This window comes from Vigna unguiculata, chromosome 10 (genome assembly GCF_037176805.1).
Source record: "Vigna unguiculata cultivar grain cowpea cultivar isolate G323 ecotype 2 chromosome 10, ASM3717680v1, whole genome shotgun sequence".
In the NCBI taxonomy this organism is placed as follows: Eukaryota; Viridiplantae; Streptophyta; class Magnoliopsida; order Fabales; family Fabaceae; genus Vigna; species Vigna unguiculata.
Window position 1 is genome coordinate 30,552,821 of NC_140801.1, and position 21,413 is coordinate 30,574,233.

At 40.6% G+C, this 21,413-nt stretch overlaps 1 protein-coding gene and 2 pseudogenes across 1 annotated transcript; all 3 read right to left on the minus strand.

The window, feature by feature from the left end:
* Positions 1-1,363: 1,363 nt before the first annotated feature.
* On the minus strand, positions 1,364-4,372 carry LOC114171463 (uncharacterized; annotated as a pseudogene).
* A 571-nt stretch (positions 4,373-4,943) lies between these two features.
* Positions 4,944-8,094, minus strand: LOC114171453 (uncharacterized; annotated as a pseudogene).
* A 3,254-nt stretch (positions 8,095-11,348) lies between these two features.
* Positions 11,349-16,259, minus strand: LOC146882366 (uncharacterized). The gene is made up of 5 exons (XM_085667370.1): positions 14,280-16,259; positions 13,294-13,436; positions 13,065-13,200; positions 12,839-12,962; positions 11,349-11,455 (listed from the first exon to the last, which is right to left on the minus strand). Exons 1-5 carry the CDS (start codon positions 16,257-16,259, stop codon positions 11,349-11,351), a joined length of 2,490 nt encoding a protein of 829 aa, XP_085523496.1.
* Positions 16,260-21,413: the final 5,154 nt, after the last annotated feature.

The following is a 21,413-nucleotide window of genomic DNA, read 5'->3' on the forward strand; positions in this document are numbered from 1 at the left end:
ACACTTTGGAAGTTGTTTTTCACAATTAAGATCTGTCTTGTTGGGAAATTTTATTGAGAATTTTTGTGAAAGAAATTTAGAGATTTCTGGCTAGGAAAGGTTTGGTTTCTAAGCCTGTCCATGAGACTCACCTTCCTTTCATGGGAACATCTCTAGAAATCTTTTCCTTTATATTCTCTTTAAAATTCCTAAAGTTTCTTTGTGAAAAGTTGTTTAGATAAATGTTTCAAAAGTGTTTCCCAAAATGAGTTATCATTTGTACAATAGATTGCATTTAGGTAGTCATAGTGAAGATAAAATGCATCATACACATGAGAGTACATTCCCTTTCTTTGGTGAGGACATAAGTGCATTATCATACATATCTTGGGAGAGGGAAATAGATGATTTGGTGCAATCATTCCATCTTAGACATAGTAAATACTACTTTGTTACTTTGTGCATTTCAAGTTTTGTAGGACATGCAAGAGAGTGGTGGGATTATAGGCAGTTTAGAGTGGAAAAAAGAAGAAAATCTCCTATTCAAAATTGGAGTGAGTTGAGAGCATGCATGAGAAGAACATTCATACCACCTTCCTTTGATTTTGATCGTGAAATAGAGAAAAAGAAAATTCACTAGTGTAAAATAGGCTTTTTATACCGGTTCTAGCATCGGTATAGATGTAGGCGGTATAGAAGGTTTGATCTTTCTACATCGGTTTCATGACAGGTATAAAAAATTATTTTTTATACCATTTCTAAAACTAGTATAGAAAGTCCTCTTGGAAATGGAAAGTTATATAAGAAAAAATGACTTACTATACCGATTATAGTTCCAACCGGTATAAAAAATTACACATTTTACACCAAGTATGACCTCAACTGGTATAAAAAGTGATTTATTATTTTTTTATGAAAAATTCGTTTATGCTTCTTACCACATACCAAACTTGTATATAATTACCCAAAACATCCAAAAAAAAAATCTCATCAATCTAATATTTACATGAAATTGAATGTAATGTTTATATGAAATATAATACTACTCCAAAATGAATTACTACATACGTCATAAAACACCTAACATCATCTTATATATTGTATATAATTACCCAAGACATCTAGAAAACAAATCTCATTCAATCTAATATTTACATGAAATAGAATCTAATGTTTATATGAAATATAATACTACTCCAAAACGAATTACTATATAAGTCATAAAACACCTAACATCATCTTATATACTGTATATAATTATCCAAAACATCCACAAAACAAGTCTCATTCAATCTAATATTTACATGAAATAGAATCTAATGTTTATATGAAATATAATACTACTCCAAAACGCATTACTATATAAGTCATAAAACACATAACATCATCTTATATAAACACTTAAAAGAAACGAAGCCCATTGTTCACGAACTTCCTTCAAGACTCCTTGATCCATTGGAGATGTGTCATTGAAAATCTACACAATGAATACTTGAGTCAACAATCCTTTAGTGATAAATACTTAAGATGTGTTTTATAAATTGTACATATTACCATATCCCATGAGTCAACAATGTTTGCGGATATGATTCTATGCATGTGCCTCATGGTATAATATCCACACTCATAGCTTCCCGGTTGACGTGAGCACTACAAGTTAAATTCATATACTATCATAAATTTGATAATTGTATTTCAACAGTTTGAAGATTAACTACTTACAATTGGAGCAATGAACTGCAACTTCTTTCTGGAAGTGATTTGTTGTCCCTGCAACCTAGAATGAGCCTAAACAGCTCTGTAAAATTTAATGTATATTGAAATTGTGCCTAATATGGAACTTATTAAATTAAATTATATAACACAAAAAATAAGTTAGTAAAAAAAACTTACGCTTGTAAAGTACTTTTAATTTTCAAAGTGTTAGGCTTCTTGTGTAATGAACACAAAAGAACCACAACAAACTTCTGAGGAAGAATTACCGGCAACTGCCAGTGACCCCTACAGATTCAAATACCATTATATACAATTAAGTTTTACGTAAATATAATTTAATGTATAATAGACATTCTTACTGCTGCAAATAAGGCGCTAAGTACACTTCTTTTTTCCCAACATCAAATGCCTCTAATAGGTACTTTTGAACCTCTTTACTTTTATTCCCAACGCCTTGAATGGCAATAGGATCAATAAATCCATATATGTGATCATTCTTCTTCTCAGTGCATCTACGATGTAAATACCTTAAACATTGAAAATAAATAATATAAGAATAACATATTGAATATATTCAAACTTCATAAAAGTAATAAAAGTTTACTTACAACAACCAAAGTTGTAATACTGATACACATAACATATCAGTGCCAGAGAGAACTTTAAAAATATCCTTTTGACATATAAAAAAAAGGGGTGTTGAAGGTCCTATTTGTGGCTTGGGGAGGCATTTCTAATTGGATAGGTTGCAAGGCGATAGTCGCCGCCATTGCACCAAGTCGTTCTAGAATTGTCTGTTGTGGTAATGATTCATTCACATCTTCCTTTTCTTGTACTCTAATCTGCTATACATATTTAAAGTATTAAATAACATTAGTATACACCGATGTAAATAAATGCATAATTAAAACAAGTAAGGACAATTACCTCCTTTGCAATTACTTTTGCTAATCTAACTGGCCAAAGGATAAAATTTCCAGGGGCCTGCCCCACTGTCTTAACCTCTTGAGTGGGCACTGGGACTCGAGCAGTAGCATCTCGAACATCTACAAGCATTATTCTCATCATATCATCGGCAATGGTTGCATGGTGTATGGTTGACCCCAATGCATACATTTTACCTAAGGTAACCAAATAATATTTGTAAAATAAATAAGACAATATAATTAGGCTTAAACAAATACATGCAAAACAATATAATTAGACAAATTACCTAAAGCCACCAAGGACTGTAGGAGATCATCAATGAACAACTCGTAATCTGCATCAACAGTGAGAGAAGCCTCTTCAAGAGGAACATCACAACTCCCGTTTGTGCTTACACAAATAAGAGAAGGTTGTTGAGGAGGATTGCAAGGCTGGGCTGAGGGAGAGGCTAACTCTGCTCTCATGTTTGCTAACAATTGTGCCTTCATATCAAAGTACTCTTTCTTCATCTCCTTCTTAATCTCCTCCCTAATTTCCTCCCTCATTTGTTCTCTCATTTCTTCTTTCATGGACATGATGACTTCCTCATTGATATTTACTTTATTATGATTAGCTGATGGAGGACCAAAGAATTGACGGATTCCTACAAATTTTCCAACACCACGAACACGTCCGGGATGCTCTAGACGACCAATGGCAACTGCCAATATGTCCTCACGTCCTTGTGGAGTGAATGATCCTTGTGTGCTTTGCTCAACCAGCTCATCCTACAACATAAAAACTTTAAGTTAAGATTAAAAAAAAATATTAATACAAATCTAAAAGTAAATTAGTTTAAGTTACTTACAATACGCCTAGCTACACTTTCTGTTTCTGCAGATATGTAATCCCCTGTTGGTTTTTGACGAGCTCTTTTCCATTTATCATGGCGAGGAGGATGAGTAACAGTAATCCCACTGGAATTAGAGGCAGATGCCTCTTTCATCATCTTCTGCTCCAATTTATCATAACCCCCACGAGACAATCTATGGGGGTGGACATTCTTTTTTGCTATCTCTTGTGCAGCTTTCCTCTTAGCCTGTGAGCACCAAAGTATAAAGGATGATTTATGTTAGCAATGTGTTCAATTAAATAGTTAAACCTACATATAATATGAATTTAGCTGAAAGATAGGATTTAATCGCCTTTCCTTAAAAGCCTGCCATGTGTCTTCATCAATGAACGGATACTTCTCACAAGGGTTTCTATCACTTAAGGGACCATAGATATAACGACTTGTAAGGTCCGTCTTAAAACCCTTCCATCGTTCCCCAGCAAATGAAATCCATTTTGTCCTCAACAGATTACTGTTTGGGACATCATATGTGACCTGTATAATAAGAATGTATTACATATGTTAAATATCAGTTATATATGTACGTAATAAATTATATAAGTTAAGATTTCATACTTGGACACTTATCCAAATCTGATTCTTTACTGTCTCTGGAACATGGTCCCAATCATCTATAAGAATGGATGACTTGCTCCTACCAAGCAAGGCCACATAGCTGGTGAATTTTGTGCTATTATCTCCCAAAGCTTTACCAGTTTGCATATAAAACTGGATAGGCAATCTCTGATCTGCACTACGACTGACTGTTAACTCTCTCAACCTAGTTCCACTCCTACCATTTTTTTTGGTACATGTATGAATCTTGTCCCCACCTTGTGAAGGTGGAAGGTCACCAAATGGTGTGTCGCCGGACATTTCTCTATTCAAATAAATAATTGTTAGTGAGAATTAATAAATAATTTATATCTAGTGAATTCGAAGGCTTTTACATCTCAACATATGATAATAAATCATTCTTTGGAGACTTCAAAACATACAAAACGATTCCATGTGGGACTCTCTCAAACTAGCATTCAAAACTTTTTTCTTCATAGTTCATTTAATTCCTCTAGCTAAAGGGAGGAAGAAACAGAAATTTACCAAACTTTACTGTAAAGAAATCAACCCATGTTGTCTATGTCTCTGACTACATATTATCCTTATTTATTGTTTTGGAAACAGAATGCAACAGAGTAGCTAGAATATAAAAGTTACCTGAAAGCAATGGATATTAGGTTATCTTGTTTGTAATGGCTTCAGATCAAAACTTTGAACCTACCCACCTACGAAGAATATAAAAGAAATAAAGATGAAGTGAACCACATGAATAATAGTTTTTAAAATAATGAACAAGAAGGGATAAAATGTACCAATGAACTTGAACTGAGAAAGATGAAGAGGGTGAAGAAAAGCCACACACAAGTTTATGAGCTCATAAATAAATGGGTCAAGTTAGAATGTTCTCCCACAACCCTTCATTGTGGTCATCACGTACGGCATGAACATCATTTACTTCATTGTCGACATTCAAGGTCGGCATATTTGATGAGAAGGATGGAGTTTCACTAATATCAAGTATCAATTCATCATTGAAATCAGTATAATGTATGGTTTTGCCTTGGAGAACCACTGACCATCTTTTGTTAGCGGGATCAGTGACATAAAACACCTGTTTTGCTTGAGATGCCATGATGAATGGCTCTTTAGTATAACCTTCCTTTTCTAGGTCAACCAAGGTAAAACCTAGATCATCAATCTTCACGCCAGTATTACCATCAACCCACTTACATTTAAAAATAGGTACTCTGAAACTTGTGTAATCTATTACCCAAATATCTTCAATTACACCAAAGTAGCACATTGAGGCCATAATCAGATATTTATCCTTTGAACTTGAGAAATGCATTTAGCTACAACCATTACTCCACTATTTTGTGTGGTGCTTTTTTCATCTTCGTCTTTTGTATGAAATGTATAATTGTTTATATCATACCCACTCCAGCATAAGACATCATAGTTTGGCTCACTTGTTAGCCAATTTAATGTATCAGAAGTTGTATTGTCATTTTGAACCTGTTGTTTGAACCACTTCAAAAAAGTTTTGTTGTGCTTATTAATGACCCACTTTTGAGACATTCGTGGATTATTTCTCTTCACAATATCTTTATGAGCACTTAAATAAGGGATGACTTTTTTAGTGTTATTCAATATATATAAATGTGCTTGGAGAACTTCATCTCTACTCAGAGTTATAACTTTTGCACTTTGAGTACCCTTACCAGCACCTATTCCATGGTAACAAGACTTCGTTACCCCTATAGCTTCAACTTGTGATAAGTAGTCTGTACAGAACTCAATAGCTTCCTCTGCAATATATCTTTCAACAATTGATGCTTCTGGACGATATTGGTTCTTTACATACCCTTTCAATATCTTGATGTATCGCTCAATAGGGTACATCCATCGTAAGAATACTGAACCACAAATTCTAACTTCTCGGACTAAATGAATAATCAGATGGACCATAATATGAAAGAATGATGGAGGAAAGTACATCTCCAACTGACACAATATGAGTACAGCCTCATTTTCTAACTGATCCAACTTCTCAATATCTATAACCTTACTACATATTGCATTAAAAAAGAAGCACAATCTTGTTAAGGTATATCTAACATTCTTAGGCAATATGCCTCGAATAGCCACGGGTAGAAGTTGTTGCATCAATACATGACAATCATGAGATTTTAACCCAAGTAATTTTAGATCTTTCATGGATACAAAATTGGAAGAGTAACCTAGTGGAACTTTCACACCTTGTAAAATCTCACAAAAACTTCTCTTCTCTTGTTTAGACAATGTGTGACATGCTGGAGGCAAGTATGTTCGCTTACCATGTGATTGTGGAGCTAATTGTTCTCTTATACCCATTTCAACTAAGTCCAAACGAGCATTTAGACCATCTTTTGTCTTGCCTTGAATATTGAGGAGTGTTCCGATAATACTATCACACACATTTTTCTCTACATGCATAACATCTATACAATGTCTCACATCAAGCACCTTCCAATATGGGAGATCAAAGAAAATTGACCTTCCAAAAGTGCCTTTATTTTTCATCTTTCCAAACACATCCCTAATGTCTTTCACACGCTCATATACTTGTGACCCACTTAAAACCATTGGAGCTAATTCATTTTCTTGACACCCATTAAATGCTTTCTTCAATTTACGATATGGATGGTTTGTACTAAGAAATCTCCGATGTCTAAGGTATATTGTTTTCCTTCCATGTTGTAGTTGATGGTGACATGTGCCTTCTTCACATATAGGGCATGCTTTGTGATCCTTAGTGCTATATCCACTTAAATTACCATATGCTGGAAAGTCGTTGATTGTACAAAATAACATGGCATGCAATTTGAATGAATCACTAGTGTACCCATCAAACATATCAACACCCTCCTCCCATAACATCTTCAAATCTTCAACTAATGGGGTTAAATAAATATCAATGTCGTTTCCTGGTTGTCTTGGACCCGAGATCATCAAGGATAAATAACATATTTGCGTTTCATGCACAACCAACGAGGTAAATTGTAAATCACTAATAGAACAAGCCATGAACTATGTTTACTGCTCAAGTTACCATATGGATTCATTCCATCTGTAGCAAGTCCAGATCTAATGTTCCTTGAATCATTGGAGAAATTTGGGAACATGGAATCAATTTTCTTCCATTGCAAACCATCTGCCGGATGTCTCAAATGACCATCTGTTGTACGTCCATCTGCATGCCATCTCATGAGTTTTGCATCATTTGCATTGCTGAATAAACGTTTCAACCGTGGAACTACAGGAAGATACCACAAAACTTTCGCCGGCAGACCCTTACTATCAGATTCAAACTCACTATGTTTCTGTTTGTATCGTGACACCCCATATCGTGGACATTGATGTAACATGGCTAACTCCTTCCTGTACAAGACACAATCGTTTGGGCATGCCTGAATTTTTTTATACTCCATACCCATCGGACACAATATCTTCTTCGCATCATAATTGCGTGTTGGCAACGTGTTACCTTTAGGAATCATGTCACTCAACAACTCAAGTAATTCCGTGAAGCTTTTATCAGTCCACCCATTTCTTGCCTTCACATTGAACAATTTTAATACCGCTGACAATCGAGTATACTTAGTGCATTCTGCGTACAGAGGTTTTTCTGCGTCATTGCACAAATTGTCATACACATTCGCACGTTGAAAGGAATCATGTCCAATATCACGAATCATTTCCTCCATTCGATCATCCATCTCTAAATCAACTTCTTCTGCTTCAGACACATCTACACTTGGCATGTCTATTAATTCACCATGCCATATCCACTTTGTGTAGCTCTTTAAGAAACCATCACAAAGAACATGCTCCCGAATAACGTCAGTTGGTAATTTTCTCTCATTTAAATAATTAACACACGGGCAGTAGAATTTTCCATTATTATCTGGAACATTCATATTTGCAAATTCAATAAATTCTTCTACTCCATTCTCATATTCATTTGTTGTGCGTAAAAAATTTATCCAACTCCGATCCATTGTTGTGTGTATAAATTAACACCATTGCTTTTGGTTAAAGCTCAGAAATAGCCAAACACGTAGTCCAATCTGTGAACTCAACACTACCACCATTTAATATAACATAACAACTCATTTGACTTTAGAACAGTTCACACAAAGGAATTCTAAGCAACAGAAATTCTATGAGCACAAGCTATATAACTCACTAATGAAGATAGAACAAAAGAATCTCTCAAACAGTTCAACAACAATTTTTATTGAACAGAAGAAAAGAAAGTGGCAAAAAAGAAGCGACATATGAGATAAGGAAGGACAAAATTCACAAGTTAAATTACTAAACAATGAGAAAAGCCAAATTCTTCTACTCGTCAATTTCTTAAAATAAATAGGAATCCTTATGAATCAACTGAAAGAAAATAATAAACGAACCATGGAGATTCAAAATAGATGGGTGAGAGAAAATTATTACCTTAAAAGTGAGTTTTGTGAAATGAAATTAAACAATAAACCAAAGTCTAAAACATGAATGATGCGTAGAAAATAAAAAACATGTATGATTTAGTTTGAGTACATCAGTATATGAATAAACCACTGCTAAAGAAGAAAGAAATAATCAGATCCAGACCAGAAAACTAAATCAAAAGTTAATTCATTACAAGAATAGTAACCACCAAACTGACCTTGGAACGATGCACAGATCGATATTACCTATCCAAAAGTCTTCCCAAGAATGAAAACCTTTGCAAAACAAAAACTAAAACCTCTTCAAAATAAAAATGCTTATACTTTTACATCCAAATACGAATTACATTCCCGATTAAATCAAATAATTTTTTTAAATACTTTTAGAATGAGATTCCTTGGATGCAATGTCATTCACTGGAAATGAGGTTTAGCACGATTTTTCTTTCTTTCTTAAATTAGGCTTTGATAACTGCAAAAGTTACCTTATACTGATAAAAGAAAGTTCCCAAAAATATGTACATAATAATTGAATAACACGACACGAATGAATAAAGTTACTCTCAAATCAAATCTCAAAAAATAATAAAAAGCTTATAAAACCATCACGTGATGTGTCTATGCTCCTCTGACATGCTACACCACCAAATAATCAAGAATCCAAGTACTAGAAATTTTCACTTCCCACTATTTTGCCTTGTAGTAACCAACCACCAATACGCTTGATCCGTACGTGTGTACTTTACTTCACACAGAAATTTTCATACCTAGGGCAAAGAAAACAAATAAAAAAAAAAGAAAGAGAAAGGTAGTGCTTGGGGAACCATGCTTTCTCAACTTTTTCCCTTTGGTATTGGTACTAATTGCAGCCAATGGGAGAGTGTTGAGGCGCACGAAAATCCAATATAGAAGAAACAAGTTTTGAATAATGGTTGCATGTTTGTTTGTTTGTTTAATAATGTGATGATGGTGTGGATTGTAATGGAGGTCATCCTTTTCTGAAGAAAAGAATTAAAAAATCCTCTACACAGATAATTTTCCTGAAGTGAATAAAAAATTATTGGATATGAAGAAAACATGTATGTATATCTACATTGAGAATTAGGTAGTTCTAAATTATTTAAGATAATATAAACCAAAAGAATTACAAAAGTTGACTAGATCTTACTGTAACGTCCCATTTAATTTATAAACATAATTAAAGGAAACGTCACACATAAGATAGTCAAATCACGCAGTCCTGGGGTTCCCAACATCACCCCTACGAAACCAGGCACACCACGATGCCAACAAAACAGGATAACAGTTTGACTAAGAGTTTACAATCCAAAACAACGAATACAGGGGCCATAGCCCTAAAGAAAACATGAAAAGAAGAAGCGTGAGATCTAGCCCAGATGGCTAAGCTGCTGGATCACCGTTTCCCTGTTGACCACGAGAACTTCGCCCATCTGCTCCCATCAACCAAGTCGATGATCATCGCAAGAAAGAACAGCCACATACATCACAACCATGCAACAAAACGGGTAAGCTAGAGCCAATCAACATATTCAGCATGCAATCAAATATATTCTCATCATCTCATCCACATAGCAACCAAACATGTTATGACTCCTCATTCAATACACTACGACTCGACTCGACTCATTCGGATACGTATAATTCGGTCGGATTCAGCGGATGCTTGCACTCGTGTGGGTACCTCTGCTCGAACCTGAGCTGCTCGATCCTGAGCTATGTGTTACCAATGTTACGATGAATCAAAAATCTCTCCCACCACAAGGTTAGCCCTTAAAGAGTCTCAGGCCTCCTGCTACTCCCACCACAAGAGTCAGTCCGCTCTAAGTGAGACTAACTGGCTCCTCGGAGCGTCAGGATGCAACCTTACCTTGAATCCTTACCTAGTTATACAGATGGGGCACCACCATGAACACCCACTAGCAGGGGCCATGGAATTACATCCCGACCACTGAAGCGCGACCCCGGAGGTCTCACCTAGAGACCCCAAGGAATTACACGCTGACACGGACCAACATTCATAAATCAGCAATAAGCGAATATCAAATTATATTTTTCAATCCCATATCAAGCCTTGAAGTTAAGTCCTCATATGTATCACCTCTCAATTCCATACCTCTGATCAATTACCACCCCAATGTGTCTAGGGTCCCATCTCATGACAACACCATGTTCCTTTAATTTCAAAACACCCATTCATTTCACATGCTAAGTCTCATACCAACTCATTCATCCACAATTCATGAATCATGCCAAACATATATTTCGTACTCCATTATATACATACACATCATCACACAATCATACCCAATCAAAACAGATCACACGGGAAGCATCACAAGTCCAATACATAGCACAGCCTCGCCCAGCATCTCGCCCAGGCTGAGGGGCCTCGCTCAGGCGAGACATGCTCGCTCAGGCGAGCCTCCCCCTCGCCTAGGCGAGAGCACAAAAACCAGCATGTTGGCATCACGGGATCTCGCTTAAGCGAGATCCCTCTCGCCTGGGCGAGTTGCCTGCTCGCTCAAAAGACGAGCGAGTCGCCTGAGCGAGATTTCGCGCAAAGGCTTCCCTGTTCCATCTCGCCTAGGCGAGATTGACTCGCCTGGGCGAGATTAACAGGGCTCGCCACTGTTTATCACTGTAACAGCCACGTTTTCGTCCAAACCACACATGCACAATACCCTCACGCATTCAAACGGCAGATTCATCCAAAAAAATCAACAATAAAGCACAAAAGTTTCAAGGAAGGACTCGAAGCAAGAACCCTAACTTCCCGTACCTGGGAAAAGCTATCCGAACTTCAACGCAGAACCTCGGAGCACCGCAGCTCGAGTGATGGACTTGAAGAACTGGAGAAACAGCTGAACAGTGGGAGAAAACGAGATTAGCTCGAACCCTAAACGGTAAAACGCGAAGAACAGCTCAGGAAGTAAAGATGGTAGGGTCAGAATTACTTACGAGGAAGAAGAATCACTACTAGAGCTTCTAGGCGAACTGGTTCGAGGTGGGGGGTCAAAACCCTAGCAGAGCTCTAGCGGTACAGGGAAGGAGGCGGCTGCGAAACTAAGAATGCAGAAAGTGTGAGTGTTAGGGCAACTGAAACAGGTTTTTATCCTATGGGCCGGCCTTTAGGCCCAATACTGTAGGGCAGCCCACTAACTTTTAGGCAGGAATAAAATGGGTCTTACATTCTTCCCAGCAACAAAATTTTCGACCTCGAAAATAAGGACTCACCAGGTAAACAAATGTGGGTGTGATTTTCTCATGTCCTCCTCTAACTCCCAAGTCGAGTCACCCGTCCTCTGATCCCAGATGACTTTAACAAGACTAACGGTCTTTCCACGGCGTTCCTCAACCTTGCTATCCTCAAGAGCGATGGGTGGTACTTCCACTGTGAGATCTTCCCTGATCTGTATATCCTCAGCTTCCAACACATGAGCCGGGTCAAAAACATACTTCCTTAGCTGTGACACATGAAACACTGGATGAAGGTTCGCCAACTGCGGGGGTAAGGCTATCTCGTAAGCCACTGGTCCAATCCTCCTCGTGATCTGATACGGGCCAAGGAATTTAGGCGAAAGCTTCCTTGAGCGGAGAGCCCTTCCCACACCCGTGGTTCGGGTCACCCTCAAGAATACATGGTCTCCCGCTGCAAACTCCAAAGGCCTCCTCCGGCGATCCGCATAGGCCTTCTGCCTACTCTGCGAAGCCAACATCCTATCTCTCACCATCCTCACCTTCTCGGTGGTCTGCTCTAACAACTCTGGTCCAACTAATACTGCCTCTCCATCCTGATACCAGCAAAGAGGAGTCCTACACCTCCTGCCGTAAAGAGCCTCGTATGGCGCCATGCCAATGCTCGCGTGAAAGCTGTTGTTGTAGGTGAACTCTATCAAAGGCAATACCTCGTCCCAAGAACCTAGATGATCCAATATGCAAGTTCTCAATAAATCCTCTAGGGACTGGATCGTCCTCTCAGACTGACCATCGGTCTGAGGGTGATAAGCTGAGCTCATGGTGAGCTTGCTACCCATAGCACTCTGCAGCGTCTGCCAAAACCGGGATGTGAACCGTGGGTCTCTGTCGGAAACTATGCTCGAGGGCACTCCATGGAGTCTTACTATCTCCTTAATGTACAACTGGGCTAGCTTGGCCATAGACATTCTCAAGTTCATCGCCAAAAAGTGTGCACTCTTGGTCAGTCGATCCACTATCACCCAGATAGTGTCATGTCCTCTAAAAGTCCGTGGAAGATGAGTCACGAAGTCCATGGAGATACTGTCCCATTTCCACACCGGTACCTCCAACGACTGTAGAACGCCACCAGGCCTCTCATGCTCCACCTTCGCCTTCTGACATGTTAAACAAGCTGATACAAACTGAGCCACATCTTTCTTCATTCCCTGCCACCAGAAAGTTTCCTTGAGGTCCTGGTACATCTTAGTCATGCCGGGGTGCAAGCTAAGACGACTCTTGTGCCCTTCCTCAAGAATCAACTTTCTCACCTCTGCATCATCAGGTACGCATACTCTGCCTCGAAACCTTAGTATGCCATCATCACTCACGGCATAGTCTCTGGCTTCCTCTGATCCAAGTTGTTCCCTAACCCTGTTCAGACTAGCATCCAACAACTGCCTCTCTCTGATCGAGCCCAAGAAGTCACTAGATATAGTAAGGGTACTACACCTAATGAACTCGGACCCCAACTCCACCTGTATCCTCATATCTCTGAACTTCTCTAGTAGTTCCACCTCCTTAATCATAAGGTGTGCAGTGTGTGCCGTCTTCCTGCTCAGAGCATCTGCTACTACATTTGCCTTCCCCGGATGGTATAGGAGCTCAAAGTCATAGTCCTTGAGGAATTCCATCCACCTCCTCTGCCTCATGTTCAGCTCCTTCTGATCAAACAAGTACTTTAAACTCTTGTGGTCGCTGAACACTCGAAACTGAGCACCATACAGATAGTGCCTCCAGATCTTCAAGGCAAAAACTATCGCTGCTAACTCAAGGTCATGAGTGGGGTAATTACGCTCATGCACCTTAAGTTGTCGTGAAGCATATGCCACTGCCTTCTTTTCTTGCATCAAGACGCAACCAAGTCCGAGATGAGACGCGTCGCAGTAGACTTCAAACGGTTTCCCCACATCCGGAATTACCAAAATAGGAGCGCTCGTCAATCTCTTTTTTAGCTCTTGAAAGCTATCCTCACACTTGTCCGTCCAAGTGAAGGGTTGGTCTTTCCGGGTAAGCAGAGTCAGAGGCGCCACTATCTTGGAGAATCCCTCTATGAATCTCCTGTAGTAGCCCGCTAACCCCACAAAGCTTCTGATCTCTGTGGCCGACTTGGGACTTTCCCACTTTACCACTGCCTCGACCTTCGCCGGATCCACTGCAATCCCCTGGGCGGATATCACATGCCCTAAAAACTGAACTTCATCCATCCAGAACTCGCACTTGGACAACTTGGCATACAACTGCTTCTCTCTCAAAACACCAAGCACCAACCTCAGGTGTTCTGCATGTTCCTCCTGAGTCCTGGAATAGATAAGGATGTCGTCTATGAAGACTACGACAAACTTATCTAGGAAAGGTCGAAAGATCCTGTTCATGTAGTCCATGAACACTGCGGGAGCGTTGGTCACACCAAACGGCATAACCACGTACTCATAGTGGCCATACCTCGACCTGAAGGCTGTCTTCTGTACATCATCGGCCTTTACCAAAATCTGATGATAACCCGATCGCAGATCTATCTTCGAGAACACCGATGACCCATGCAACTGATCCATCAAGTCGTCAATTCTCGGAAGCGGATACTTATTCTTGATCGTCATCTTGTTCAGCTGCCTGTAGTCCACACACAGACGCGAACTCCCGTCCTTCTTCTTTACCAACAACACCGGCGCTCCCCAAGGCGAAGTACTGGGCCGTATGAACTGTTTCTCCATCAGATCTTCTATCTGTTTCTTGAGCTCTACCAACTCTGCCGGAGCCATGCGATATGGGGCCATCGAGACCGGGCCTGTTCCTGGGACTAGATCGATGGAGAACTCCACCTCTCTACTGGGAGGCAATCCTGGTACTTCATCTGGAAACACGTCTTCAAACTCATGTACCACAGGTATGACTGATGGTCTCTCTCTCTCTCCCACCTCCATACGAGCGAAGATTATGAAGCATTGCGCGCCACTCTGAATCTCCCTCACCGCCCCCTGGGGAGACACTAACTTGAGATCCTCTGAATCGGGAAACAACAACCTCTTCTCCCGGCAGTCTATAAGGACGCGACTGGCAGAGAGCCAATCCATCCCTAAGATCACCTCCAAGTCTTGTAGAGGCAAGCAGATTAGATTCACCTTGTACCTGCGTCCCTCTACCTCCACTGGACACCGAGCACACAAAGACGACGTCGTGACCAATCCCGACGCCGGAGTAGACACCGCGAGCTCGCACTGTAGCTCGCTTACTGGCAAACCCAGACGTTTCACACAACTATCTGACACAAAGGAGTGCGTCGCTCCAGAGTCATATAACACACAACAAGATACACCAGCTATCAAGCAGCAACCCATAACCAAGTTACCTGAACCAGTCGCCTCTGCTCCTGTCATAGCATAGACTCTGCCCGTCGCCTGAGGCCTGTTGCCTCGGTCTCTCCCCTGATGCTGCTGGGGTGCCTGAACTGGAGGGCGTGTCGCTGCCCCAGCAAGGTTGGGGCAATCTCTCCCAAAGTGGCCTTCCTTGCCACAGTTGTTGCATCTACGGTAACCCTCCCTACGTGGACAGGCGTGCCTCGGGTGGGGTCCTCCACATGAGTAACACTGCACTCGACCCTGCTGAGGAGGAAAACCTCTAGACCCCTGAGACTGATGGTGTGGTCTATCATATGGTCTCCTCCGCTCCTCCTGCCTGGGCCTGGACCCAGATGGTCCACCGATCCTCTGAGGCGGCTGTGGCTGCTGTGGGCGCTGGCCTTCCACCTCGCACTTCATCTTCTCCATCACCCTGGCCTTCTCTACCAGGGCGGCAAAGTCCTTGATGGACAAAGGAGCCACCATCAAGCGGATGTCACCGCGAAGCCCATTCTCGAACTTCCTGCATCGCCACTCCTCATCGAGCGGTAGGGTGTAGAAACGGCTGAGGTGTTTGAACCTCTCAGCATACTCTGCCACTGTCTTCCCTCCCTGGGTCAACTGGAGGAATTCCACCTCCTTGGCGTACCGGATACTGTCAGGAAAGTACTCCGATAGGAATCTCTCCCTGAAAATCTCCCATGACACGGGCTCATCCCTCTCCTCCAGGATGGATCTGGTGCTGCTCCACCAATGCTCCGCCTCTCCCGTGAGCATGTACACAGAGAACGCCAACCTGTTCTCTACAGGGCACATCTTCGCATCATAGATGCGCTCCAGGTCCTTCAGCCATTGGTCTGCGGCGTCAGGACTGGTCTTCCCGTCAAACTTCGCCGGGTGGTGTTTCAGAAAGTCCTCCAGGCTCCACTCCCTAACTGCAGGTCGTGGTTCAGGACCAAATACAGGGGCAGCCGCCCTGTTCTCCTCCAACTGGCGGAGGGCCTCCATATGCTGCCGATGAGCATCCTCGGCGGCTATCCTCGCAGCCTCCATCTGCTGCATCACCGCCTGCTGCTGCTCTAGCGACGCCGCCTGCCGCTGCATAGATGCCTCATGCTGCTGCATCATCGCAGCACTCTGCTGCGTCATAGCTGCTACCATCGCCTCTATGGCTCTGGCAATATCAGGTGCGTCTCCCTGGGATGATTGCGAAGTCCTACGAGGAGGTGCCATAGTCCACTGGCACATAGAAAATCACTTGGTTAGGCTTGATAAAGACAAAAATCAACTAAGAACACTCAGAAGACACAGAGAAAGCTAAGCGGACATCCAAGTCCACAGACCTAAGGAATGACCGCTCTGATACCATAAATGTAACGTCCCATTTAATTTATAAACATAATTAAAGGAAACATCACACATAAGATAGTCAAATCACGCAGTCCTGGGGTTCCCAACATCACCCCTACGAAACCAGGCACACCACGATGCCAACAAAACAGGATAACAGTTTGACTAAGAGTTTACAATCCAAAACAACGAATACAGGGGCCATAGCCCTAAAGAAAACATGAAAAGAAGAAGCGTGAGATCTAGCCCAGATGGCTAAGCTGCTGGATCACCGTTTCCCTGTTGACCACGAGAACTTCGCCCATCTGCTCCCATCAACCAAGTCGATGATCATCGCAAGAAAGAACAGCCACATACATCACAACCATGCAACAAAACGGGTAAGCTAGAGCCAATCAACATATTCAGCATGCAATCAAATATATTCTCATCAACTCATCCACATAGCAACCAAACATGTTATGACTCCTCATTCAATACACTACGACTCGACTCGACTCATTCGGATACGTATAATTCGGTCGGATTCAGCGGATGCTTGCACTCGTGTGGGTACCTCTGCTCGAACCTGAGCTGCTCGATCCTGAGCTATGTGTTACCAATGTTACGATGAATCAAAAATCTCTCCCACCACAAGGTTAGCCCTTAAAGAGTCTCAGGCCTCCTGCTACTCCCACCACAAGAGTCAGTCCGCTCTAAGTGAGACTAACTGGCTCCTCGGAGCGTCAGGATGCAACCTTACCTTGAATCCTTACCTAGTTATACAGATGGGGCACCACCATGAACACCCACTAGCAGGGGCCATGGAATTACATCCCGACCACTGAAGCGCGACCCCGGAGGTCTCACCTAGAGATCCCAAGGAATTACACGCTAACACGGACCAACATTCATAAATCAGCAATAAGCGAATATCAAATTATATTTTTCAATCCCATATCAAGCCTTGAAGTTAAGTCCTCATATGTATCACCTCTCAATTCCATACCTCTGATCAATTACCACCCCAATGTGTCTAGGGTCCCATCTCATGACAACACCATGTTCCTTTAATTTCAAACCACCCATTCATTTCACATGCTAAGTCTCATACCAACTCATTCATCCACAATTCATGAATCATGCCAAACATATATTTCGTACTCCATTATATACATACACATCATCACACAATCATACCCAATCAAAACAGATCACACGGGAAGCATCACAAGTCCAATACATAGCACAGCCTCGCCCAGCATCTCGCCCAGGCTGAGGGGCCTCGCTCAGGCGAGACATGCTCGCTCAGGCGAGCCTCCCCCTCGCCTAGGCGAGAGCACAAAAACCAGCATGTTGGCATCACGGGATCTCGCTTAAGCGAGATCCCTCTCGCCTGGGCGAGTTGCCTGCTCGCTCAAAAGACGAGCGAGTCGCCTGGGCGAGATTTCGCGCAAAGGCCTCCCTGTTCCATCTCGCCTAGGCGAGATTGACTCGCCTGGGCGAGATTAACAGGGCTCGCCACTGTTTATCACTGTAACAGCCACGTTTTCGTCCAAACCACACATGCACGATACCCTCACGCATTCAAACGGCAGATTCATCCAAAAAAATCAACAATAAAGCACAAAAGTTTCAAGGAAGGACTCGAAGCAAGAACCCTAACTTCCCGTACCTGGGAAAAGCTATCCGAACTTCAACGCAGAACCTCGGAGCACCGCAGCTCGAGTGATGGACTTGAAGAACTGGAGAAACAGCTAAACAGTGGGAGAAAACGAGATTAGCTCGAACCCTAAACGGTAAAACGCGAAGAACAGCTCAGGAAGTAAAGATGGTAGGGTCAGAATTACTTACGAGGAAGAAGAATCACTACTAGAGCTTCTAGGCGAACTGGTTCGAGGTGGGGGGTCAAAACCCTAGCAGAGCTCTAGCGGTACAGGGAAGGAGGCGGCTGCGAAACTAAGAATGCAGAAAGTGTGAGTGTTAGGGCAACTGAAACAGGTTTTTATCCTATGGGCCGGCCTTTAGGCCCAATACTGTAGGGCAGCCCACTAACTTTTAGGGCAGGAATAAAATGGGTCTTACACTTACAAAACGAAATTAATTTAAACTGGGTTTATATGATCTAATATTTTAATCAAAATTAAAACCACTGAATGATTTTTTTTTCTCGGAATCTTGACTTGGTAGAGAGTAATACTAGAGTCTTGAATTTAACTAAAGCTTAAACATGCCTTAAAAGTAAGCTTTTTTAATTTTGAAAGAACATATATAAAATATTTCAAAAAGAAAAATCTTCGTGCCTTCGAAAACTGAGAATAATTATAAATATGTAAAACGTATAAATATTATAATTTCTTAGAACTAAACTAATTATCGTAACTTAAAAATGAAATGATCGTAATTTTCAAAAGAAAATAGACATAAATGAACATAACTTCAAAAGAGGAGAGTGAAGCATTATACAATAGTCAATGTTGCTTCTTACCAAAAGGATCTTCCCTTATGTTGTCTCTGCAGAAAAAAAAAAACAGAAAAAAAGAGAGAGAAAATAAACAAGTGAAGAACAAAGACAAACAGAAATAAAGTTGAAGTTCCTTAAAGAGATCATGAAAGTTTGCACACTGACATAAAAGGTGACGTGTGTCATCAAAGATATTAACCTCATTTATTAGACATTCGATTTTATTTTATTTTAGTCTATAGCCTCATTTTCTCACTACTATGTGTTTTACCTTCTACTTACGTCTATCAGAAAATATAACAACTCGTTTCCCCATCCCCAATCTTCCAATTTGAGAAACTAAATAAGTCAACATAAAGTAATTCAATAGAGGTGACACTTCAACACACATCATGCAGAGAAACTTTTAAGCTTAAGCAATTGGGAGAAAATAGAGATACGTTTGTCTGACCACAAATAGAGAGAATTTGACCACAATTTCTTCGAGCCTTTGTAGATGGAGCTTGACTTGATTTGGAGGAGGATTTGTGCCTCCCTTTTATGAGCTCTTGTTCCATCCTTTCTAAGGGTATTACCCATACCTTTGGTTAGGCCATTTTTATTTTCTAGACTACTCTTTCTCTCTTTCTTGTGCTTTGGGCCTTCCTTTTTGGCTTGGGAAGGGAAGGAAGGGTGATGCACATCTTGCTTTGGAAGAATTTTTTTGTAGGCAAGTAAAACCTTAGTGAAAGCTTGCCCCTTTTCTTTTTCTTCTTTATCTTTTCTTATTATATTTCTATCCTTATTAACTTCTTGAGGTGATAGAGGTTGTAAAGTGGTCTTTTTCCTATTTTTGAAGAAAATGTATTGGTTGGTATGACCATCATGTAAAGTTTGTTTATCAAATTGCCATGGCCTACCTAGTAAGATATGTGTGACTTCCATGGGAACAACATCACATAGCACCTCATCTTTGTAGCTCCCTATAGAGAAGTTAATTAGGACTTGTTTATTGACATCTATTTCTCCCTCTTTACTTATCCAAGCAAGCTTGTAGGGCTTAGCATGAGGAATGGTCTCTAAGCTAAGCTTTTCCACCAACCTTGTGCTAGCTACATTGCTACTACTTCCTCCATCAATAATTAGAGAGCAAACCCATTTGTTAATTTTGCATCTAGATTGAAAAATGTTTTCTCTTTGAGTTGGCTCAAGCTCACTTTGATCTTGACCTATCATGCGCCTTAATAACATAGGGTCTTTCTCAAAAATTTTTGTTTTACTAGAGGAAGAAGATTCTTTTGAAAGAGAATGGGGAGATGAGTGTTCACTTTCAACATCATTACTCTTCTTTAAGATCATGGTCCTCTTGGTTGGGCAATTTAAAGCAATGTGATTATAACCCAAACTTTTAAAAAATTTAATTAATGGAACTTGAACTTGGAGAAGTGGAATGATGAATGTGATCACTTGGTGACTTACTTTTACTTGGTGGTTCTTGATGAGTTAGAAGGGAACTTATCATGTTTCTTTTTATCCTTTCCCTTCCATGAGTGACTAAAGTAGTGGTTGGATGAGTAACTCTTCTTTGCCCTTCTTTTTCTTTTCAATTGAATTTCAATCCCAAGGGCAAGTGTGAAAACATTTTCAAGAGTGGAGTACTCATACAACTCTACTTGGTCTTTTATGTCTCTCCTAAGTCCGCTCACAAATCTTTTTATTTTCTCTTTGTTAGTTTCTTTTATTTCAACCCTACGCATTTGAGACTCTAATTCTTTAAAGTATTCACTCACACTCATAAGACCTTGGTGAAGCCTTTGGAGCTTCATAATAAGTTCCTTCCTATAGGAGGGAGGAACAAATCTAGCGCGCATAAGAGTTTTAATGTCCATCCAAGAGGCCGCGGGTGGCCCTTGGTCATAATTCTTACAAACTTTATGCCACCAAGTATTGGCATACTCCAAATGCATTGGTTATTTTTTTGTTAGAAATTAGACTAACAGAGCTTTCTTTTGACATCAAGAACGTAAATTTTGGATCACTAAGCAGGTGCAGTTTAATCTTTTAAAATCGTGAACAGTTTCTGCCAGCATTGTTTTTGTGTGTAATGGAAGTGGATTTGAACCATACAAAGATAGCTACAACAAGACATGGTTAGCACATGAAAAACACCATATTCAAGATAACTTAGGCTCTAGATACCAAATGATGAAGGATTAGCTTGTTCCTTTTTAAGATTATTGAATATGGTGTGAGTTGATTAAGAAAGCTAAGTGAAATCCCCACTGGACATTAAGATAGCAAGTTATCTAGATGTGAATGTTTCTCTCACAAAACTCAAGAGAAGAAGATGATGGATTGATTCAAAACAAAAAGGAAATGGAAGGCACATAAACCATAGAAAACCAAGAACAATTAAAGGAAGAAGAAAACATAAAATGGAAAGGAAAGAAATGGTAAAATTGTGAGAAGCACACCACTACAAGGCTAGGCTAGAAGCCATGGCAACCTTG